Genomic DNA, 20,421 nt, shown 5'->3' on the forward strand with positions numbered 1-20,421 from the left:
CCTCTGTTTGGCAGCAATCCTGTTTCTGCCTTGACACGTGAATTTCCCTATGGAGATTATTAAAAAGGTCCATCTTATCTTAGCCTGCTGTCAAACAAAACTAAATCTATGGCGGAGCTAATACATTTAGTAAGAAAACAGCAACCTAATAATCATAATTTGCAGCCCATTTGTGAAGTTTATCTGGCAGAAAGACATCCAATGTTTTATTATTTCCATCCAGATTCTTTTTTGCTACAAGTATACTAAAACAGCCAAAAAAAATACACATTCAATGAAGGTTTCATATAAAAATTATTGTATTTTATTATCTTTTCATTTTGCAATGTTTACTTAAAGTTGTCTACTTTATACATCAGTTACAATTTCTTTGAATGCCAGAACTCTTATTTTTTTTACATAAAAAAAACATATGACAAGACTTATTTACACAGTTGCATCCACATTTACAGAAACATCAAAAATATTCTCGCTTAAGCACTGGTGGTTAAACAAAAGGAAATATTAAATATTCACATCACATATTCCTGGTTTACTGCACATATGGTTATAGCTTTCCAGTTTTCATTTTGGAATAATGTTATAACCGTTTGATGTTACATTCCTGATAATTAAGTATTCGTCTCATATGGTGTTCAAGAAAACGACAAGTCTTTATAAAGCTCTTCATCTTATCCATAGACATATGTAATTGTTTTCTGAAAATAGGTAGGTTGAATGCAGATATTCAATAAAATATGCAAAAAATAACAATAACCTGCAGCAACACCTGGGGTTTTCAATCAGATCATCTCCGCATGGCGAGAAGCAGACGAGGCCTTTGTCGGGATGCAACGAAGAACAACGAACCCAAAGGAAAACAACGTACCTCGACACTGAAGGGGAAAAAACGGGCGTGTTTTGGTTAAGTCCATTGTAAGGCCATGAGTAGCACGTTTTTGAGGGGCCTCTTGATAGTTCAGGGGCCATATCAGAGGTCCAGGGTGGCCGGTCCTCAATGAAGGACCCTCAGATCCTACCCAGGACCTGCATGACGGCGATGGTGGTGCTCTGTCCGAAGATGAAGGCTCCGCAGAGCAGGGTCACCCCTCCCCACCCTGTGAGGAACACTCTTGGGGGGGGGGGGGGGGGGGATACAAGGAGACACATAAGAACTGAGGCTAATGCTACAAGCACCTCTCAGATCAATCAGTAAATAAGCATGCATCATCTCCTCTGTATATCTCAGGGTGTTCAAAGTCTGTGTGGTTCACTCATTCACAACTACCACTAGATTACATTGATACTGAACAAATATAAAGAAAAGTGTGGTTGGGACGTCCTTAACATTATGCAACATTGAGCATATTATTTTCCCCCCCTGCATCCAAAAGAGTTCCTGACCATAAACATACTGCCAAATGTGTTTTTTGATATCTGGATTGGTAATACGGGCGTTGGAATGTGAGTTGTGACTCTGAGAAGGAACATGTGAGATCTTTGACTCAACTGGTGGTCTTAATTGCTACGATAAGCCAGGTGTAAAAGTTAAAAGAGCTTGCAAGAGAACCCCCTTATCAGCCCAGCCCCCCTCCCCCTATATGCTCTCACCTTGTCACAGGTAAGCCCTATTTGTTGCATTGTTTATTACAATTTTACAAAAGAGAATACAAGAGTACCGAATGTCTATTGATGATCTAGTCGTTTGTGGAGCCTCACAGTAGTCGAAAATAACTTTCAATTTTATGGAGGGGAAATATGCTAGAGGTCATTGGGTCCTTACAGGGACTCCGAGCGGTGCAGGAATGAGTCGTAAACGTAAGAATGAGTTAAGCACTTCCTAAAAACTCCCTCGTTTCAATATCAAAAACATGTTGAATAAGGTCTGTGGTTAACTCGTGTTTTATTTTATGACATAAAATACATCAGAAAAAATCCCGCTGGTGAATGTCTGAAGTTTTTCAGGTCATAAAAACAGCAGTTACTAACAAGTGACTAAATTAGACTGCACACTGAGCATTAGCCGCTTTAGCTTAATGGATGTGGATGGTGAGTCATGTGACCGTCATGTAGTCTGCTGATAGCGTTTAGCTTTTTACTTCTGATGATTGCATTTCAAAATAAAAGTTCTGCTTACATGTGGAGATTATTCTGCTGAGCAAAATGTGCAAGTATCATAAACGTGTGTTTGCCATGTGAGTGTCAGTGTTTTGTTCTGAATGCGTCATATTGTCATGCATCATGTTGAAGAACGTGCAGACTGAACTGACTGAAAGACATCAGCATCCTGAGAGCCACCAATACACTTTGTATCTATACACTGAACAAAAATATAAATGCAACACTTTTGTTTTTGCTCCCATTTTTCGTGAGATGAACTCGAAGATCTAAAACATTTTCTATATACACAAAATAACAATTTTTCTCAAATATTGTTCACAAATCTGAAAATCTGTGATAGTGAGCACTTCTCCTTTGCCGAGATAATCCATCCCACCTCACAGGTGTGGCATATCAAGATGCTGATTAGACAGCATGATTATTGCACAGGTGTGCCTTAGGCTGGCCACAATAAAAGGCCACTCTGAAACGTGCATTTTTGCTGTATTGGGGGGGTCTGGGGGGGTCCGAAAACCAGTCAGTATCTGGTGCGAGGGTTAGGGTTAGGGTTAGGTTAATGTTGTGAATCGAGTGGCCTGTGTTCATCGTCCATAACATACGCCTGCCCATACCATAACCCCACCACCACCATGGGCCACTCGATTCACAACATTACCCTAACCCTAACCCTCACACCAGATACTGATTATTGTGGCCAGCCTAAGGCACACCTGTGCAATAATCATGCTGTCTAATCAGCGTCTTGATATGCCACACCTGTGAGGTGGGATGGATTATCTCGTCAAAGGAGAAGTGCTCACCATCACAGATTTTTTCAGATTTGTGAACAATATTTGAGAGAAATGGTTATTTTGTGTATATAGAAAATATTTTAGATCTTTGAGTTCATCTCATGAAAAATGGGAGCAAAAACAAAAGTGTTGCGTTTATATTTTTGTTCAGTGTACATATTAGAGGTTGCTTCAACAGTGAACTTTCTGAAAATACCTAATTTATTTACCTACTTTCGTTCTTTTGATTATCACCCAGACGTTTATTTGCAGTACATTAACATTTAGATGAAGTTTGTTCTCACCTGGTTTTAAAGGACACCGGCTCAGACTGCATGGCGAACATCAGGCAGAGTCCTGTCCAAACACAGCACAGGGTTTACGGGCTGAACCACGTCAGAGAGAACATGAACCTGTAGCCAGAGTGTTACCTGGGAAGATGAAGATGAAGAAGGCGCTGACCCCCCCGATGACGCTGATCACTTTGCTGATGTCGGGGACGAAGGTGGCGATGAGCAGCGTGACGGCGATCCACAGCACCGTCAGCACGATGCGGCTGCGGCTCTCAAACTCTGCCGACACCACGCCGTCATGCCTCCTCCGCCGACTCAGCAGGGGGTCCTGGATCACTGATCTGAGGGGGGGCGGGAGGGGTTTTTATCAGTGAGGTTACAGAGGGTCTTAATGCAGCAATAACATTAGTGGCGTTCGAATAGTCTTTTCTGTTTAGGAAGGAAACCAAAATCGGAACAAAAAATGTTATGCTAATTACTGTCAAATCGTTTAAATCAATCACATTTCATGATCTTAAATGTATTTGCTGTTGTTTCGTTAGCCTTTTTTATTTAATCCAAAATGTTTGAATGTAGGCGCAAAACAACAGTATGTGTACTAGGCCCAACAAGTTTAGCATGTATTACATAACTTGAGCACAACCATTGACACCCAGGCAGAGCATTTAAGGAGGTCAGAGGTTTTATGTACATGTAAATGTGGGAACATTTATTTCAACTTAAATGTTATGCTAGGGCATTATTAGAGACATTTCTTCAAATAATTTAAGGCAAGGCATATGGCATACCTTTTGACATGTTGATATTTGCGTGGTGTTTTATGTTTGGTGTGATAAAAAAACATGGTATATTTACGATTGTGGAAAACTAAACGATAAACCTATTATTTAGAAATAAAATTCAGTTTTTGTAATTATATATTTTTCTTCGTAAACAACAGATGCATTATTTACATAAAAAAACAAAATAATCGATGTTGCACCTAACCATGGTCACATCCCAGACTGTAAAAAGGTGTAATAACCCTTTAACTACAGAAAATGTATTATATACGTTAACAATCTGGCATTCTAAGGGTTACAGTTCTGAATAATTACTGATTTAACTACACTTCTTTGTGCACCAGTCAATCTTAACAGTAAATACGGAGTTAAATCCCAGATCAAATGCAGCCTGTTTCATGTATTGTGTCTTGATATTGGTCCATGTTGATGTTGCAAATGGAGCTGCTGTTCAGGCTTGATCCGACCATTAAAGTATTATAGTAACTGATTGATGGATGTAACTTTAGAAATGTAGGTGCACGGGTAATTATTTGAAATGACTTTGAATTATTTCATTTAAAAAAGTGACTGATACAGTTCATAAACTTCAACAGAAGCGACATGAGGCTGCGTTCCTCACCTGCCCAGCAGCAGGATGATGGGGTATATGGTGATGATGGAGAGTCCAAAAAGAAGTCTGGCGATGATCATCAGAACGTCATCGCTGGAGTACGACATCAGAATGTCAGCCTTCACGTCCTTTCCAAATGTCAGGTACCCATAAACCCCTGCAACGGAAAGAACAATGCTACCATGCTGGAATTGATCCAGTATGTTGTTCAGACCCTTATGGGGCATTCTCACCAACGCGGTTCCAGGGTCGGTTCGGAGGCAGAGCCTGATAAGCACCGTTTTTTCCTGTTCACAGCGCACCGGAGCAGCCTCTAAGCTCCGGAATCCGGTTCGTTTTAAGCACCAAAAAATTGTCGGCCTAGAAGCAAGAACCGCATACGTCACGCTTACGTCGGAGGGGGGCGAGATTAACCTGAGCTAACAGTTAAAGGCGAGTACGGCAAATGAAAGTTGTAACAAGCAGCAGTGCTGAGCAAAGTGACTAGAACGCAACCACACTTATATATAAAAAAAAACAAACACACTTTATAAAGCCAGGCAACACTAACCAGGCTTCGTGTGATTCTGTTCATTTGTATCTTACTTTGACCATCCGTTCGCTGTCATTGATCATTGTGGAGGGGGTAGACGTTTTGTTTGATATTATAGCAGTTATCAGATGGAATCAATACATGGGCTGCACAGGTTGTCGTCTCCGACTATCACAAGTAGAATCATAATGAAAAATACGCCGGTAAAACGGCTTATGCCACAATAGGATAGCAACAAGTAGTCAAGATAGTCAGTTTAGCTTTGGATGCTATGCTAACATCACCCATTTTATACCAGAGAGACTTTAATAACAGCGTTGTGATGCCAAACAGCATCAATTCAGACTGACACACATTCACTTATGGGGATGGGGGATATGTATCAGTTGCTTGTGTGAATACTTTACAGCGGCCACTGCCATGTAAGCTAACCCGGAGCTAACGGGAGAATAAACTCCGGTGGACAAGCAGCACTGTAGCGGTCGGTAAATGCCGCTGAAACACATTAATAAACAATGAACCACGGCACTCTAGAGAAAAGTATAAGGTTGGAGAAGTCGTTATTTAATTGAATCTTGCTTTGTGTGATTAAAAGCAACACGATCATCGACCCGACGCAGTCCCCCATTGTTGTTGTAGTGAGTGCCGTAACGCCGTTGGGGGAAAAATCAGCGACGTAAACGGTGACGTCATGACGCAGCAGCGGCAGTACCAGTCGGGCTCTGGGCGGTGTGAACAAAGCGGGGGCTGAAAAGAAAAACCGGTTCCGAACCAGAAAAGCTATAGCACGGAGCTAGAACAGGAATCGCGATGGTGTGAAAGCCCTATTAGAGAGGGGGGGGGAGAAGGAGGTGGTCTGACCTGTGAGGGAGTAGATGATGAGACAGAAGATCATGGACACCACGGAGATGAAGACCCAGTTAGAGAGCCGCTGGTTCTCCATGCTGCTGTAGATGGCGATGGACGCCTCGTGGCACTGTAACAGACAAGGGGATATTATATGGCTCCGTTGAATACTCCACTCTACTGCAAAAGTCCCTGATCAAGGGGCTATGTGCAAGCATATCAATCTGCAGAAAGAAGTTCGGTAGGTTTAACATTAGTGGTAGCCAAAGAAAACAGGCGTTTCCTCCATCAGAAAACCCCACAGAATACTTTTTGAATTTGAATTTTTATGGATTCGTAATGGCTTAACTCTCTGCAGTACAGCAAAGAAAACTCAAACATGAACAAGAAAACCGCATAAGAGAATGAAATAGGTTTAAAGACAGAAAAATCAACAGAACACAGACAGGAAGTAAACGACTAGAGAGAACATGATGGGCTCTTGCAGTGTTAATGAACAGACAAGAAAACCTTGATCAGTGCTGACGTCATTTTGAGTAACGTCGCTGAAGCCACAGTTCCAGCCAACAATAAGCAGTAGAACTGACCATTTCTTCTTAGCAGAGGCAATTCAATCATATTTAAAGCAATAAAACTTGTTTAAATAATATGATGCTTCCAGTCGGTTTATTTAGTGCGTAGCCGGGTAATTGGCAGGATAATGTGCAGCCCATAATCCTTTACACACCAACTGTGGGTCCAAAAGCCATGAAGCTCAGTGGGGGAATTTGTATCTTGTCCAAAGAAACTGAGCATACGATTTTTAGAAACGCATTTACCCCATGAGCCACAACCACAATGGTTTTAACATTTATATTTTTGTATTGGTCATTGTTTGTTATTTCAAGCGAGTTTGGTTGATGATGGGTTTTGATTGCGCTTCAGACAAAGCCAACCAGGCCTGATTTTAGCCACTTAACGACTTGTAGTTTGTTTCCTCAAGAGTGATTGGTTTGAATGAAACTCAGACTAGATGCTGATCAAAGAGGGACTAGTTCTTGCTCAGATTGTCTCCTCCATCAGTCCTCCTTGGATTTCCTTTCATCAGTCTGGAGCTCAGTGTGCAGGATCCAGAGGTCTTATGATTTCAGCAGGTGTGATGAACTGATCTGAGACGGGGGGTTAAAGCAAAGCTACGGGCTCTGATCGGCTTGAACCATCTCAGGTCAGGAAACAGACTCTTGTCCCCACTTGATCCCAGCTGCCATCAACTGCTTTTAAATCTCTATTCCCCCCCCCCCCCCCCCCTCCTCTCAGGATCTCATCAACTCTCCTTTCAGAGCAATCACTCACCCAGAGGGAGCGAGTGTGTGTTTGCTTGAGAGAACACGCATCTGTCCCTTCGTACTTTCCTCTCCTTTTATTCAATCCAGCCAGCATACCTCAGGGGTTACCTTGGCAACCCATGGAGTTACACATCAGTCTCCTGTGCTTCAGACTGACAGAATGATCGTTTTTTTACCGTACCACACCCTGCTATTAAATATGAAAAGCTCACTGTGCTGAGATCCTGCCGAGCTGTGACCTTTCTTTCACTTTAACACACTCTTGATAAAGTACAGTTCTTTATAATTATTAAGAAAACCCACAGTGTTTGCCGAGGTCACATCATAGAGATGTGCAGAGGCACTTATTTCCCTCTTTTAGTGATGGGCCCTACGGATGGTGTGGTTTTATTTTTCTAAAAACGTCTGGCTCTAACCCAATACAATGGATGAAACATTATTTTAAATTCAACAGCAATGTTTATTTCCATAGATCCAATGCCAACTGTTCAAAGTCAGTTCCATTATTATGCAGAAACAATACAGACATATTTGCTGTGTCTCAAATCACTTAGTTCTACATTTGCTGTTTTGAGTGCAAAAGTACATCCCCATGCATAGTATAGAAACATGTACAATGAGCAGCCAGATATAGCACTTGTAACATTCAAAAAGTTGAGTGTGGAACGCTGGACAGACACTCTCACATTCAACGATCGCCACCTTAACAACGACACGGAGGTTACGCAAACAGTTAAACTCCAGTGAACACTTCAGATGGGAGTCATGCATGTGGGAGATTTTTTCCCCAACATTTAAGTAACATACCACCGGTACTACTATAGCTTTACATTTATAGGGTTAATTGAACAGCAAGTAGTGATTTGTTATGGCAAAGGATCGTAGCTACCAAGCTAGCTAGCCAACAGCAGCGCTCATAACTTCTAGTGAGAGCTCAGCAACCGTGTGCGGTTCAAGTCCCCAGGGAGAGTGCTGTCCGCTGAAGCAAATGTTCATAGTGGCCATACAGTGTTACTACACTTTAGTTCTAGACTGACATCATTTGGGTCCAAAAATACTTTTTCCTATTGAGACATCTGTAAATCAGCTTATACTTTTTTTTGCCAAATAAACTACCTAGTAAGAACATTTTTATAGCGCTTCTAAAAATGTGTGCTAAAATTAGAATCTAGAGTTATTTTCCCTCCCAAATCATTTGACTTAGCCGATACCCGGCAGATCGGAAAAGGGAAAGTTAATCTACAGGGCACCACTTCATGCCCCACTGAGCAACTTCCATACGAATGAACAGATGAGATGAGAGGAGATAGCTGTAGAGTACATTTGAGGATACTGCCAGCTATGGTTGTAACACTATGTGCAAAATAACATGCTTCAAAACAGTAATGTAATACAACCAAAACATGTGGGTTTAAATGTTAGAAGCATTATAACATTTTAGTACATGAAAGATAATAGCAGGAAGCTTTTAAAATAATGCCCTATGATTATTACCAATTATCATTTACTGTAGGTCCCCGACAGCGCAGCACTTAACTCAAACACACACTTGTGTCTTTTTCTCAGTACCATTGTAAGAAAATCTACATAAAACAATACCTGTGACCTCTCAAAGCACAGTATGAATATTGCTGTTCAATCCTACTGCCAGCAGGCAAATACCTTAAGGCTCTATACGGATTAATAACCAGCTTTTATTAATGGCCCATAACAATTCAAATTCTGATCATTTCACATTTCTGTATTTTAAAAATAATTCTATAACCTTTAGTTTCTGCACACTTGGGGGTAAAGAAGCTACAATGAAAAAGAAAAGATTCATTTATATTCCATAGCTCTGGACTAATTGATCTTAATGGTTTCATTTTAACAATTGAACCTCCAAATTAGGCAGATGTAGGGCAGCAAAATTTGTAAAATGACTGATATGATTTAGGATGTTGTCTGGGGCTCTGTACCATTAAGTCTGTAGAGTACTGTTCGAAGGCCAGGCAACGTGAGCCGCCCGCGGGGCATGTTCTAAAAATAGCTCGCCAAGCAAATCCAAAATGAAAAAAATACACAAAACAAAAAAGGAAATGTAATTCAAATAATCTACCCTATGCATAAACGAAACCTCAATCATAGCGAACTCTATCTACTTACTACAACTCTATATCTAACACCCCTCCTCCCCAGCAATGAATATCGACCAATCACGTTCTTGCTTGATTTGCGGGACCAGCGTTGCAGTCGGGAAGAAAAGCAATGTGGCACCTCACCACTTCATAAGGAGTGTGACCGTGATGTTCCTTCTGGCAGAATCTACACAACACATCCCCATTGAACAGCCTAGTCGTGCCAGCCTATACAACACATGTCCCCCCTACTTTACAAATATGTTTATTTAATTTTTTTTAACACAAGCCGCCATCGCCACGGAGGAGCACACAGCGTTTGTGAGCGAGCGAGAGAGAGAGAGAGAGAGAGCACACCTTTATCTATTTAATATAGATAAAGTAAGAAATCATTCCAATGTGTACTATAGGACAGTAACAAAAACAAAAAACTGTTTAAAAGGAGAGTGATTAGCAAAATATGCATAAATAGAAAGAATGCTAACTAGGTAAGATAAGAATAAACCATTTTAAATGATTTGTTATCGGTTGTGATCATATTCTAAAGATGTTTGGATTATTGAAAAGTATACAGCTCCCTTTCATATGAGTGTTGAGAGCTGTATCCATAAATTCATTTCGTGCTCAAAGTGCACCAGATTGAGGCTTTTAACTTCAACATTTAAAAATAATCTTCCAGGATGTGAGTTCCACCCCCAAATAAAGCAGGTTAAAATAATTAAATTTCATACATTGTCTTTTAGTAAACACTGAAAACGGGTCCCACAGAACCAAACAGCACACAAAGGTTAAAGGTCAGCATATAATAATGTTAAAATGTGCTAAATATATACACTGCAAAAAACAAAACAAAAAGGAGTAAAAGTAGCTCACGACTTGTTTTATTTTGTGAAAGTAGCCTTCACCCTCAATAAGGTTGGTGACCCCTGCTCTAAAACAACAATTATTTTAGATTTTTTTTAAAAACATATTTTGCCTTGTAAAAAATATCAACCCTGGCTATATTTTTCTAAGCATAACCACATTTAAATGATCTACAATATTCTAATAGCCAACAACTTAATTCCCAGAGTACTGCAGTGACTAATGTACCACTCAGTGCTTCAAGATTTATCTAGGCAGATGAGAAGCGCTATATAAATTAAATGTATTATTACTCAGTGGCCTCCAGCCTCACCACAGCATGATGTTCCAAACACATGTTAACAGTCTCAGAAGCTCTTCCATGAATACATTTCACATGTGTTGCACTCACTTGGAAGCCAAAGCAGATGGTGGGGATGACGCTGAACATGGAGGCCCATGAGCTGATCCTACACACACACACACACACACACACACACACACACACACACAGAGTCATTTTTCCTCACAGATGCCAAGAGAAGAGGAAATAGGCTATTATTAGGGTGTCATTCATAATGCCGTGGCATTTAGAGAAACTTCACCATAGGTTTATATGTCAAAGACAGGGTTCAAGGAGAGCAGCGAGGAGGACACATGATCTGCTCTGTGTGTGTGTCCTGGATTCAGGAAGATTAAAGGATAAGATGCAATGCAGACATATTTCTATGAAGCGACCTCATTTCATACTTTTCAGAATCACAATTTGGAGGAAGTATGTTGACACAGAGGGAATTTGTTTTGGTATATTGTTGCGTACATGAACACAATAACAGGGGTTAAGATGTAAAAAGGAGCAAATATGTAACTATATAAAAAAAATGTTTACAAGAGATATGAATATTTTAAAAATGAAGTTCAATAGGAACATGACAATTTACTTGAATAAAATATGTGCAGTTAATTAGAATAGAAATTGTGCAGCAGCAACATTGAACAGAAATTAGAAAAATGTAAAAAAGTAAAGTGCATTAACAGTATGTAAAATATGGAATGGCTCATGATGTGTGTTCATGTAAACTTTTTATGGGGATTAGTTTATTCAAGGCATAGAAAAATACAACCCTCAATACAGAAGTTTACTTATAAATAAGGAAAAACTTACTGATTAGCCTTTTGTTCTACTCCAATTAAGCTTCTGAGGTTTTAGTCATGCAGATAAAAGTAAATACAGGCTGCTAATTAATACTCAAACACAATTTGTCATAGAATTTTGAAAGATCCAGACATTGCTTTCTTGCCAAGTATTAAATCCCTCTAAAAATCCTTTTTTGTTAAAAAATGGAGCTACAGTAAACAGTCAGCTTAGCTTTGTGTGAAAGCTGGGGTTGAGGGAAGGGAAGAAATAAGCTTTTTCAACAAGGTAACGATTGTATTTTACAACAACAACCGCACAAAGACTGTTGTGCAATAACACTACTTACAGTATGTGTGATATATACATTTTTTACAGTTTAAAAATAGGCCATGTTATGCTTTTTGGATTGTCCCCCTTTCTTCTGCCCTGTCCTCCTTGCTGGTATTATATCTATTAAACCACCGTGGGAGAAACAAAGGATTTCAGATTATTCTTAAACCCTTTTCCCTGCTAACTTTACTTCTTTACGCTAACCTGGCTGTTGCTTCATGTTTATATCTGCACAAAAAGTGAATTGTAGCTCATAAAATGTTAAGAAAGAAACAGGATGTGTTTTAAATGTATATAGCTGTGAAAAACTGAAAGAATTACTTAATTAAAGCTTTGATGCTTCAGTGCACTCCTGTTGGAAGAAATGTGTCCACATCTACTCTCTACAACAATGTTGATTCCACCAGCCATTGTTTGAGTCCCATCATACACACACTTACCCTCCGGTGTAGAGAGGGGCGATGTGAACGATAACAGAAGACGTGGTGTGGTATTTGACGATGATGGCGATTGCCAGGTAGGTCGCAGCCACAGTTCCCAGAACACTGAAGAGAGGAGGGACATTGAGGTCAGAGAGAGAGCCATGGCTGGAAACTTGCTGCAGGACCCTCAATAGAGTCACCACACACACACACACACACACACACACACACACACACACACACACACACACACACACACACACACACACACACACACACACACACACACACACACACACACACACACACACACACACACACACACACACACACACACACACACACACACACACACACACACACACACACACACACACACACACACACACACACACACACACACACACACACACACACACACACACACACACACACACACACACACACACACACGACTGTCGTATCCTGCACACGGTTCCATCGCGTTGAAGCTTGCCGGTGGTTGTGTCTGGCGCTTGGGGTTAACACGACCAACAACCAATCATATTAATCTCCCGCCCCGGACACACAAAGCACGCGGTTTGATTGGCTAGCGCTTGTACTGGCATATGATTTGATTGGCTGGCGCTTCCATCAACGCTTAAAGTTGAGCCTTTCTCAACTTTCACCGCGAGCAAAGCGAAGTAACGGAACCACAATTCATTTCGGCCAAGCGTGACGTCACCCCGTTCAAAGTGAATGGGAAGCATCTCCTTTGAAGCTCACATCGGAACAGTGTGTAGGATGTGTGAGATAAAGGCTACTTTCCTCAGCAGCAGTGGTGGAAAAGGTACAAGTGAAAGTAGCATTACTCCATTAGTGAAAGGGAAAGTCCTGCAATCAAGATCTTAGTTGAAAGAGCACAATTATTAACACCAAAAGATACTTGCACACTAGTCATTAACCAGTTTAGCCCTGAGCCTGTTTTTCAGGTCTCAGGCTCGGAAATGACATTCCCAGAACAAATGAACATATCTTCCCTTCTAAAAGGGTTAAATTAATAATCGTCTCAAAGCAAGGTTACACCTGTGAGTTGGATGTAGAAGTGTCAGAATCAATATACTGTAGTTTTTATTTTTTATTTTAAAGTAAATTCAGATTGAACATAGTAAAAAAATGTAAATTATTGTGTTCGTCCAAAAAAAAAAAAAATTACTTATAGTGAGAGATTTAGCAAAAAATAACCACTTCAGGGGTCATTTGACCTATGTCTGTCCCCCCTTGGTCGATTTTGATGATTTACATCTCTTTTTAACCACGAGAGCCACATGAGGGGACGTTCCACATACACAAGTTACCAAATAAGGAGTGAGAGTGACGCGTAGCCAAAACAGGAAGCTGTCATACACTCTGGAAGCTATCATTAGCAGCTAATATGAAAACTCCGTTTTTGACATAAAAATGGAATTATGGATTATCAATAATTTTTTCAAAGTGACAGGCACATTGGATTAACCCATTGCAGGGCTCATCGCTAACTTTTAAAAGTGGCTCAACGCTAACTTTTAAAAGTGGTTGCGAGACCGGCAACCAGGCATCAGCTTTTGGTTGCCAAAACTGAAAATACGGTTGCCATTTTTAGTCACCTTATATTTTAAATAATTTAGATACTATACAGTTATACATCAACTTAATAATGAACATGTGACACAAAAGAATGTTCAAATGCTTTACAATAAGTAATTAACACAAGTATTTGAAACCTAAGTGGTAGTAAACTTGTCCACCCTCTATTGCTGGTATACTAAATACCAGTAGTGCAGCTGTTGTCATGTTCTTCACATATCCCTAAAAAATGAATTGAGCAAGTCACTAGTTTCTTGGTCATCTGCTCTCTCCCTTTAAACCCCCCACACCATCATTTGCAAATAAATTCTTTAAAAATCAGACAGTGATCTTCTGGATTTTTTTTTCTCATTTTGTCTCTCATAGTTGAGGTATACCTAGGACGAAAATTACAGGCCTCTCTCATCTTTTTAAGTGGGAGAACTTGCCCAATTGGCAGCTGACTAAATACTTTTTTGCCCCACTGTATATTTCTAGAATCTGTGGAATCTCAGCTTGTTAGCTAAGCCTGTTTGTACAGATCAGATAAGTATATTGATTGATTTATACCTAGAGTTCTGTGCTAAGTGCGTTAGCATGTTTTCGCTCAGGGCTCATTTCTTGTGAGACTTGTGTCTTGTTTCGGTAAAAATGGTTTGTATCATCAGTTAGTTGAGTTTCTTCCCATTAGGATGGTATGACACATTCATATATATTTTTTAAATATTAAGAAGCCCTGAGACACAGTGTCGTGAAAAAAAAGAAAAAAAGCCCCGCCGGCGGGGTCTTTGGGGCTTAACAGGTTAACAAATAACTATAAAACAACAATACCAAAATGAAAGCCTTGAATAAACCAAAATACACGTGTTGAAGCGCGTGCAGAATATTTGCTGATTACTACCGAATTTGCTGCACTTTTAATGTACAGTTTTGCTGCTGTGTTTATTGTGTTTATTGTATTTTGTTACTCTGGCACAACAATTTCCTTCGGGATGAATAAACTCTTATCTTATCTTATCTTACATCCGGAGCCCGAAAAATTGGAATTTGGGACAGCCCTAATTTATATGCAAATCTGCCCAGTAGTTCTGGTCCCGTCTTCTACTGGACCAATAAAAACAACTCAACCTAAACAATACAAGTTTTTTTAATTTATTTTTTAAAATACCAAACCCACATTCTAATTGTAAAGAAAACCTTGATCAATGCTACCTTCATATAATATTACGTTGCCATTGCAGCAGTCCTAGGCTTTGCTACACAGTAAAACACACTACCTTCACTCATCATTTTTCCATCCACCAGGTGGCCATGAAATAAGAGGGATAATATGCAGCGAGACGGTCAAGAACTCCTTAAACTACCTCAAAAGCCAAACTGATAAAACCTTCTGTTCCACTATGTCTTACTTTCTAAATCATGCAAATGGACAAACACATCAGACAGGCCTGGGTAAGCTGACCTGATGTACTTCTGGATGCTGATCTCTTTGGGGATGGACAGAGGCAGGATGAGCAGCAGGCAGAGCAGCACAAGGGCGAAGTGCTGGTCCGTGTAGAAGTGGTACGGCATCTCACTCTCCGGTAGACCTGAGATCAGCTCATACATGGAGCCGCACACTGAAACAGAACACACACAGGACATGCAAGCGTGAGACTTAGGAAGCATAGAAAATACTACTTAATCTGAGTTGTAAATAAACTGCATTGTCCCAAAGACAAGGACTAGAAAGACATGTTCTGTTGATGCAACTGTAAAAATGAGTGGCCCTTCAATCTGGTCTATCAGTTTAGACTCAAAGCTGCAAACGTATATCTGCCCTTCAACTGAGAGGTGTCAAGAGCTGTGTGAGGTCACAGCAGATTCACCCTCTATAACAGGATCACAGGGGAGGGATTATCGACCCGCTTTTAGTTCAAGCAAGACACAGACGTCAATTAAAGAAGTGCTCATGACATTGAAACTTTGCGCAGAAACTATACTTACTTTGTGAATGTAAACAATTCAATTAAAAGGTTTTAATGTCATATGCACATAAGCTACAGTGTAGAAATAAAAAAATAGTGCAAGAAGTCTATATACACGTAAATATAATATGATATATACAAGAACAGAATGTAAAATTAAATATTGTACAGTACATTGGGAAATATTCAGATCCCTAGAAAATTGTGTATGCCTGCTAGTGCGCAATTACATTTTCTGAATCACTGACTTTCAATTTACCAAACTTATTGCAAAAGTCAGTAATATTCCCCACCCTCATTTTGCTATCTGATATTGTTATCGTGGATTTGTTCACCCTTTGATAATTTCATCAACTGACAGCGAGAGTCATCGCATACCGCCGATTAAATACTGAGCGGAATTAGTTTTTACATTCAAGTTGGCTTATATCTTCTACAATTAAAAATAATCTCATGGGATGGTTACGCCACATTATACTACTACACACTACTAGTGTGACTATTTATGATAAAGTGGATCTCCTGCAGTAATGTGTGATACAAACTCATTTAAAACGTTTGATCCTCCCCATTTAGGGCTGCACAACTATTCAACATTTTATCGAAATCTCAATATGGACTAATGCAATATCTAGATCGCAGTAAGCGTAATCATTGGTAAAGCCAAATTATGTAAAAATATTCAGATTTAAGAAGAATTAAGTACTGTGGTGCTGCAGAGAAGTCCAGGCCTACAAACAGCAGTTTTTGTACAGACTTAATTGAAAGAAATAGTTTTTGGTACAGATCCTCCTTAGACCATTTAAAATAATTACCAATGAAAATGCTAGACATTTTTGGAAGATGATCATTCACTCCAATATAGGAATCATATATCATCTTCCATTTCAGTCAAATAATTGCAATTAGGTAATTTTTGCAAATTGTGAACTGGATTCAATTAACCACCTCAACATCTTTTTTGTTAAGTCTGTTTCTATACAATGCAATTTTTGTGTGGTAAGCACTGTATGTGACTTTCAGGACCTGTTTTGTGCCCAGAAGTGAGGGGTATTATTGGGGCTTCATTTTGGTGACAAACCTGGCATTTACTGATTAGAGCTGCTCAATAGCTCATGAAAACAACTTTCTATTCAACTCAATTGAGTTATTCACAAAAATGAAGGATCAGGCAAAAAAGATTTTAGAAAAAAAGGCAAAATCCCAAATTCACAGCTAAGGCCTGTACACTCTTCAGACTCTCCAACTCACACTTCTCCAGCTGGTCGTCCACTATAACCAGGAAGGCCACAGAGATCACAAAGAGGTTGATGACGAAGCAGATCTCACACAGCTGGCCGATGGCGGGCCCACACACGTGCTTCACCACCGCCTGGTAGGTGCACTGGCCACTGATGGAGGAGGAGTAGCCCAGGATGATCAGACCACTGATCAGGAACACCAGGGATACCTGTGGGGGGGGGGGGGGGTGGAGATAGAGAAGACACATTTTAAAACAGGGTATCATTTGCTGCAGTCCAATTGAATCAACAGCCGATATACTAAAAAAGAGAGGTGCATGAATGAGTCTTAAAAGTCACCTAATATGCAAAATCCACTTTTTCATTTTGGCCACTTTATGATGTCATAATGTTATTTTGGGTTGTGTAACCATTAGCCAATAAGCAACCAAAGTAACACCCACCCCCCCTTATCACCTGAATCTCCTCCTAGAGCACCATTGTGGGTTTTTTAACCAAATATCTCTCAGGGGGGCGTGGGGATTGGCTCCTTATTTTCATCTAAAGTAACAGACACAGAATCAGCACTTTCGAAACAGGGCTGAAACAGAGGGGATTATGGGATGCTACAATGATCTGTTAGGTATTTCGAGCAAAACACTTCAGAGACATGTTTTGTATCTGAGACCTATAATATATTGATGAAAAACAGTATATTAGGGGACCTTTAAAATCTGAAAAAGAGTGAGAGTTTAGCGCTTCTGGATCACCTGTATTGAATTCAGCGTTGTCTTGGATGATTTTTGTCAAGATGCCTCAAATAAGGTCTTTGGTTAACATAAGCTGAAGAGTTCATGTTTTGTTCAATGTCGGAAACAAAAACAGAGTGCTAACAAGTAGGATTGCTCAATTAATCGTATTTTAATCGCAATTACGATTTTGGCTTGCAACGATTATGAAAACAACAATCGAAATAAAACGATTATTTATTTTATTTGTATTGATTTTTCAGTTGAATTATACTTAGAGTTCAGGGTAATCAACTGTTAAAAACATACTGTTCACATTTTTTTTTTCAATAAATGGATGTTTGAGTCTGCAGTGGTGCTGACTTGAGACGCTGTGTGTGTCTGTCAGGAAACAAGCTGTTTACAAGTAGTTCCAGCAAACATCCGCTGATAAACTGCAATGTTAAGAACCACATGATAGCCTCATATGTTTTTAACTTAGGATCATACCTGTGTTTAGTCTAGAAAAAGGTAAATGTGTGCATTTTACTATAAAGTTGTGTATATTTACAGACTGTTGCAAAAACTAAGAAGTTTATAAACATCAGGTTTCAAACTAAAAGAGCTTTACAAAAAAGTAACACAATGAAAGATGTTTGGAGTTTTATTTGAGTTATTAATTTACATTTTTTGTCTAAGAGATGCTGATTTGAAACTGTTGTTACATACAGTTACGGCATTTCCTGTTTCTGCCAGAGAGAGGGGAGGCCGTCCCAAAGCTTGTCGCTGTATTTACTCCCTCCATCTGACAGGAGGGAGCCTCGTTGAGCTGCGAGTGTGGCTACAGACGGAGTTCACTCCGTCACGGAGGGGTAGGGTCGAGGGAGTGGTTTGGGCCTAAATGAGACTACTAAACTCTACCCTACAAACATTAGCTGCCTTTAGCCTAGCAGTGGTGACCGTGATGTAGTTGTTTGATAGCCTAATGTAACCATTTACATCTGCTAATTGCATTTAAGCTTTAAAACATCATAAAAGTGGTGTTTAAATGTGGAGATTATCCTCATAAACATACTAATACATAAAGCAGGGCTCAACATTATAAATGGCCCGCTGGCCCGGAAGCACTATTTACCCTTTCTCCTAAAAATGACGTTCCCACAGAACTAAACTGCATTCTCAATTACGTTTAGCAAGAAACGTATTTTCTCCCACGTTACGTTTGTTATGAATGTATCTTAAATACGTTTATTTTCTACATATATTTGCCATTTATTGTCTTGCTTATAATAATGATAATAGTCATAAATATCATTTTAGAGCACACATTTGAAAAAGACAATCGGGCTCGATATATGGTTAAATTAAAATCAGTAGGCGAGGCTGTAATTTCGCCAGCTGTTACTCTCATGAGCGAGGCAGAAAATAATAGTTTTAACATGCCAAAAAGCTGCCGTGTCGTTTATTGCACCTCAAACATTAAAACAAATCCAGAGTTACGTGTTTCTGTACTTCCTCTAAGATGAAAGGACAGTAACAGAAGATCTCTGTGGCTTCAGGCTTGATAGCCGTTCAAATGACAGCGTTGGTTTCCCCCAAAATGGGCGGGGCTTTAAAGTGACGTAGATTTTACTCTCATCTATTATTCAAAACCATTCTATTTATTCTAACGTAAATTACATGCCAGTGTTTTATATTTGTATTCATTTGTTTTTATTTTAAATCGTATAATGTCGGACCTTTTTTGCCGTCTGTGAGGAAAAGAAATGGGGCTTAGAGCCTCAAAATACTGAAATCTGTATTTTTGAAAATCTTTTTTTCCTTCTAATTTGTTATTATCTTCTAAATAACACACTGTTATTTACTCAACAATAACACAATCATCCTTGTTTTTATTTATTCGTTTAATTCTATATCTTGGGCTTTTTAGCCGTAAATAAAGTCACCGGAAACAGACGGGACATTTCGAGCGATACACACCACAAACCCGGTTATGGCTAGAAAGGATCCGTCTTGTGTAAAACTCTCGCGAGAGTTTGCAAGTCACGTGGCTGAATGTTTACTTTTGTCAGGCAGCCTTTCAGTTACGATCGTTAACATCACTGGGCCACAGCAAATGATGGTGAGAAGCTAAACCATCTATTCATTATGTCAATTACAGGGAGTGTGATTGTTGAAATAGGGTGTTAGCGGTCTTGCTGTTCAAAGAAGAATGGCAACACTGTAGATCACCAACACTATGGTTTATTTTTTATTCACAGGCAAGTCAACGTTGTCGCAGTAAAAGTCCCAAGTTAGCTCCTGGTGCAATAAAATGTTCCCTTTCAGTGTTTTACTATTATGTCTGATGTTTCTCCATTAATATTGCTGCTGCATTAATATGTATGTTGCATGTTACTGCTGTTCATGTGTTTCCGAGCCGCTCCGAGTTACAACGACAACGTGACTACATATTTACACAAGACGGATCCTTTCTAACCATAACCCACAAACCCACTGAACTGATTACCCAAGATCCTCAGCTTGAAGCTTGTTGATTGGATGTTTTAGCCGCAATGCACGCTAGGATATCCGAAAACATCAAAAAATAAATAATAATAATACTTTATTCCGAGTGTTCTTGCTTTTCTCTTTGAAAGTCATCACATAACGGCATTGTTCAGCTGCTTTAAATATTACACATCTGCCGTAGTTCTTTATTTATAGAGCCCTGATGAGAAGACTTCTGGAAAAACTTGAAGAACTGCCGCCAAAACTGAATATGTGACGTGGATCCTAAATATATCAACAATTAAACATCTTACATTTCTT

At 39.6% G+C, this 20,421-nt stretch overlaps 1 protein-coding gene across 1 annotated transcript in view; it reads right to left on the reverse strand.

The window, feature by feature from the left end:
- Positions 1-281: 281 nt before the first annotated feature.
- slc38a8a (solute carrier family 38 member 8a) overlaps positions 282-20,421 on the reverse strand; it is a 75,411-nt gene continuing 55,271 nt past the window's right edge. The window contains exons 2-10 of the mRNA XM_079680847.1: positions 16,914-17,112; positions 15,158-15,314; positions 12,130-12,234; positions 10,634-10,691; positions 5,952-6,066; positions 4,568-4,715; positions 3,302-3,504; positions 3,176-3,227; positions 282-1,111 (exon numbers count right to left, since the gene is read on the reverse strand). Of these exons, the coding sequence (XP_079536973.1) occupies positions 1,009-1,111; positions 3,176-3,227; positions 3,302-3,504; positions 4,568-4,715; positions 5,952-6,066; positions 10,634-10,691; positions 12,130-12,234; positions 15,158-15,314; positions 16,914-17,112 (1,140 nt within the window). The 3' untranslated portion in view covers positions 282-1,008. The remainder of the gene's footprint in view (positions 1,112-3,175; positions 3,228-3,301; positions 3,505-4,567; positions 4,716-5,951; positions 6,067-10,633; positions 10,692-12,129; positions 12,235-15,157; positions 15,315-16,913; positions 17,113-20,421) is intronic.

The sequence above is a fragment of the Notothenia rossii genome (genome assembly GCF_949606895.1).
Source record: "Notothenia rossii genome assembly, chromosome: 5".
NCBI classification, from domain to species: domain Eukaryota; kingdom Metazoa; phylum Chordata; class Actinopteri; order Perciformes; family Nototheniidae; genus Notothenia; species Notothenia rossii.